Source organism: Gossypium hirsutum, chromosome D13 (genome assembly GCF_007990345.1).
Source record: "Gossypium hirsutum isolate 1008001.06 chromosome D13, Gossypium_hirsutum_v2.1, whole genome shotgun sequence".
Taxonomy (NCBI): domain Eukaryota; kingdom Viridiplantae; phylum Streptophyta; class Magnoliopsida; order Malvales; family Malvaceae; genus Gossypium; species Gossypium hirsutum.
The window spans coordinates 2,962,587-2,967,054 of record NC_053449.1 but is presented as its reverse complement, the minus strand read 5'-3'; the positions used below and the strand labels follow the sequence as shown (position 1 = coordinate 2,967,054).

Sequence of the window (4,468 nt, the reverse complement as noted above, 5' to 3'; positions counted from 1 at the left end):
AATCTTTCTATTTAAAGGATTGAGGAGGAGATATGAATAGTTTTAGACATCGTATAAAAAAAATATAAAAATATATATATATAATCAGAAACTATAATAAGATTATTAAAAAAAATCTAACAAAATTAGAAGGAGAAAAAACTGATTATTATTTGACAGCGGCGCAATCATCCTTAAGAAATCACTATGTGTTTTATTTATTTATTATTATTTTAAATATCAATTAAGGATATTTAGTAGTCTTTTAAGACTTAAAAAATTCTTCCACCAATGCATAGGGGTGTAACCAGAAAATTTTGTAAGGTGACCGAAATTAAATTATAATTTTTACGATAGATAAAATATAATTCCACCATTTTAATAGACTATATCTTTATAATTTTTAAAAGATTAATTTAAATTTTTATATATTAGGGGGCCAAAATATAATTTTACCTTTATTAATTTAAAATTTTTAAAATTTTAAATGACCATATGAAAATTTTCATTTCAGGGGACGGCTCTTGCCAGCCCCTAGTTTCACAATTACCAATGTATAAAATAATAACCTTAAATATAAATATAATATTTTATATAAAATAATAGAGATATCAATTCGATTTGAATTTTGAAATTAAAAATTTATTTAAATTTTATAAAAGTATAAAATTTTATCTAAGAATTAAAAAAATAAAAACTTTATTATTATTTAAAACCTACTTTTTAGTATATTTTTAAATTTTATCCTTCTATTTATTAAAATTAAAAAGTTAATCCCTTTATTTTAATTTATCAATATTTGATTTTCATATTCTATGAAAATTATATACAACAAATTAGAAAATACCAACAGATTGACTTTTCGGTTTTTATAAAATAGAAGAAATTAAAATAGAAAAAGTAATAATTAAAATTTTATAAAGTAGAGGGATAAAATTTGGAATTAGACCTTTATTTTCAGATATGATACGGGTAGATCGAAGGCCGTAGCTCAACACGCTTTGTATGCGCGAATTTTCTACACGCAAATTTGCCACATGAATAAAACGCAGCACGTGATTCCACTCGTCACAGGAGCCGTCCGATTTAAATCTTAAGCCCCTAGTTTCCGTCATATCAAGAAAGTCTGATACTTGGCGCGTGCCAATAAAACCTTCCAAAATTAGGAAAAGGAAAGAGCGGCAATTTGCGTAAAAGGCCGATATTAACGCGGCAAAGCAAAGCAATCCTAATATTGTAAATAACCTTAAATTCGTGTGCTAAGTTCGGAAATTTCAAACCTCCCAAGAAAAATCAAAATGACGGCGGTTTCGAGGATAGTTCATTATACGTTTTTTAGTGTTTTGAACTTATCTTAGCGCCAGTCATCGCCTGTCACAATCTCCCGCTCACAGACCAATCATCAACAGCAAATTAACCAACTTTGACCATAAATAAAAAAGGCTTAATTCTGGTTTCAGTCCCTCTACCAAGCTGAAATTTTGGTTTAATTCTTCTATTTTAATTTGACATAATTCGATCTTTTATTTTTATAATATTATTATCAGTAGGTCTGAGCTGATAAGATCAATAGTTGTTTTCATTAAAATAATGACATGTAAGCATTCAGTTGATGGCTTTAATTGTATGATTGAATAGTGGTAAAAAATTCACATAATTGTTAATTATTAAAGGTGGTTGTTGGATATTATAAAAGTAAAAGGATTAAATAATTAAATTTCAGTGAAAGAGGGACTAAAATGACAATTAGACCTAATTGGAAATATTGGTGGAGAGACATAAAAAAGGATAAACCCATTAACTCCAGCATTAGTTTCGCCCACGAACAAGCCTTCAACCATTTGCTCACCTTTTCTATCAGTTTAGTCTTCGTTCCTACATTTGTTCTTTATTTTCTTTACCAGGTAAATCATAATTTCATAATATATATATAATTTATGGGGTTTAACTGAAAAATGATGTTGAATTTGATTTGGTTTTTGGGAATAGAAACGGAGTGCTGCATGGATTTGAGAGCATTGAAATCGAGTGTAAGAGAACTGACCATGCAAAACACCCACCATGTTTTCGATGATTCCTTGGTCATGAATGTTATGAACGGCGCCGTTGCTGGTGAAGATTTCTCCATCGATTGCTTCCTTGATTTCAATAACGGAGAATTTGAAGAAGGTTCCGTTGAAGAAGAAGAAAAAAACTCTGTTTCTACTTCATATCAACAACGTGTTGCAGATGATGATAGTAACTCTAATTCCACCAGTTTTACACTCTCCGTACCAGTAATTTTTCATTAATTTTAAGTAATTTTTTTAAAAAAAATCCCTCTTCTCTTTTTGAATTCAAAATTTTGAATTTTTTGTTGTTGTTTTCTTTAGGATGATGAAATAGCAGGGCTTGAATGGGTGTCTCACTTTGTGGACGAGTCGGTACCGGAGATTCCTTTGCCATGCCCTGTTTTTAAGCAGGAAACTGATAACCATGCAGGAACTCGGTTTGAAGCGGAAACCGGCCCGGTTTTTGTGAAAACGCCGTCTTTTTCATCGTCGGTTCCAAGTAAAGCGAGGAGCAAGAGGTCTAAACCGACAGTCCCGACATGGTCGGTTGGGTCACTGCCTATTTCCGAGTCGTCGTCTTCGACAGCATCATCTTCGAGTACTTGCTCGGGGTCTTCCATGACCTCTACAGAGTTGGCTAATGGTTTCAGAGTACCGCCGACAAAGAAACAGAAGAAAAAACCGGTGGCGGTGCAAGGTAGTGGGTTGTCAAGTGGGAACCCTTTCCAACGGCGATGCAGTCATTGCCAAGTTCAGAAGACTCCACAGTGGCGAACCGGTCCTCTTGGTGCCAAAACCTTGTGCAACGCTTGTGGGGTTCGTTACAAGTCCGGTCGACTTTTTCCTGAATATAGACCGGCTTGTAGTCCCACATTTTCCGGTGATTTGCACTCCAATAGCCATAGGAAAGTTTTGGAAATGAGGAAAAGGAAAGAACTGGCAGTGAACGATTCAGTCGAGTCAACCCGGTTGGTTCCGAGTTTTTGAAGTTAGGTATGCTAGGATAGGTTAAACGTTGAACCGGTTTAATTGTTATTGGATTAGATTTTTTTTAAGGTTTATTATACTCTTAGTTTTAGAAAATTTTTTGGTCAATTTATTTACCAATCTGAATTTTATGGTTTTGATATTTTTTTTGATTCAAAATGATTCACTTGGCTTGAGAATTGATTTTCAAAATTGTTTATGTCAATTCGAAACTTGAATACAACTCAAAATGATGGCTCACGGACATATTAAGGGCCCATAAGGAGGGTTCGCAGGCAAAGTTGGCATGTTTCTGGGCGTTTGCGGGTAGAGAATGCAAAGTCAAGTGGCATGTGTTAAGTCTAAGGCAATATATATGACATCATTTCGATGAACAATAATTATATTTTATAAATATCCGGTCTCCTCAATCATGAGAATACATAGCAAACATACTTAACAATATATAATTATGTTTTATGTTATATTCAAGTTAACATTTTATATTTAAAATGAAGTGAAATCAATGAAAAAATTTATTAATATAATAATTGATATTTTAAAATTTTAATTAAAATATTATTAAAATTTAGAGATTAAATTTAAAATGTTGGATGAAATTAAACTTTTTTATTTTTTAAAGGTACGAAAACTTTGAAAAATAATAGAGATGTGATTTTTGGAGAGGGAGAAATGAAAGGTGGCTAAGTGGTTGGAATTTATGGAATAAAAAGGAAGAAAAATGGGGAAGGGGTGGGGTCCGAGGCAGAGTGGCCTGAAGAAGAAGCAACATGTGTCTGCAAAGTCCTAATAACATTGAACTGGACCACTTTTATGGTTACAAAATGGTACATCTGGTAGGCCCAACTGCTCTATCTACATTTCATTCTGATTGGGAATCCTAAATTACCCCTTGTTTGGTTTATATATATATATATATGTTTGGATCATTTTTTTTGACACAATGTCTAGAACTAAGGGTGAACATTCGATCGAATTGAGTCAAAAAAATTTCGAGTTAATTGAGTTGACGAGTCTTATTTTATCATCCTAACTCGATTTGAATTTTTTTCGAATCGAGTGAAATTGTTTGAGTTAAATTAAAAAAAATTAAACATTGTCAAATTAAAATATTGTTACAATATAACTAATTTCATGTTAGATTACGTAATTTTGAAAACTTTTTCAAAGAAAAATAATAAAAAATACTTTAGTATGATAAACTTGAATCATTAATTAACTTATTTAGGTCTCCAAAATTATTATTCTAGAAAATTTTTAATTTTTTAATTTTCTTTATATATTTTTTAGATTTTTTTTGAAAGTTTTTTATTTTTTAAAAATATAAATTTTAGATTTTTTATACATATTTTAAATTTTAAAAAATATTTTTGGTTTTTTTTTGTAAGTTTTGTTAAGAAAGAGACCAATTTGTTCATTTTCAAACTTGACAATGACCAAAAAGTTATTTA

At 30.8% G+C, this 4,468-nt stretch overlaps 1 protein-coding gene across 2 annotated transcripts; it reads left to right on the top strand.

Annotated features, from left to right (window-relative positions):
• Positions 1–1,766: 1,766 nt before the first annotated feature.
• LOC107920799 (GATA transcription factor 5) lies at positions 1,767–3,113 on the top strand. Of its 2 annotated transcripts, none has more exons than XM_016850656.2 (3): positions 1,767–1,883; positions 1,969–2,255; positions 2,352–3,113. In XM_016850656.2, exons 2-3 carry the CDS (start codon positions 1,983–1,985, stop codon positions 3,015–3,017), a joined length of 939 nt encoding a protein of 312 aa, XP_016706145.1. In that variant the 5' UTR covers positions 1,767–1,883; positions 1,969–1,982; the 3' UTR covers positions 3,018–3,113. The 2 variants fall into 2 exon arrangements, with proteins under 2 accessions (XP_016706145.1, XP_040965890.1); XM_041109956.1 differs by having other exon boundaries at positions 1,797–1,839.
• Positions 3,114–4,468: the final 1,355 nt, after the last annotated feature.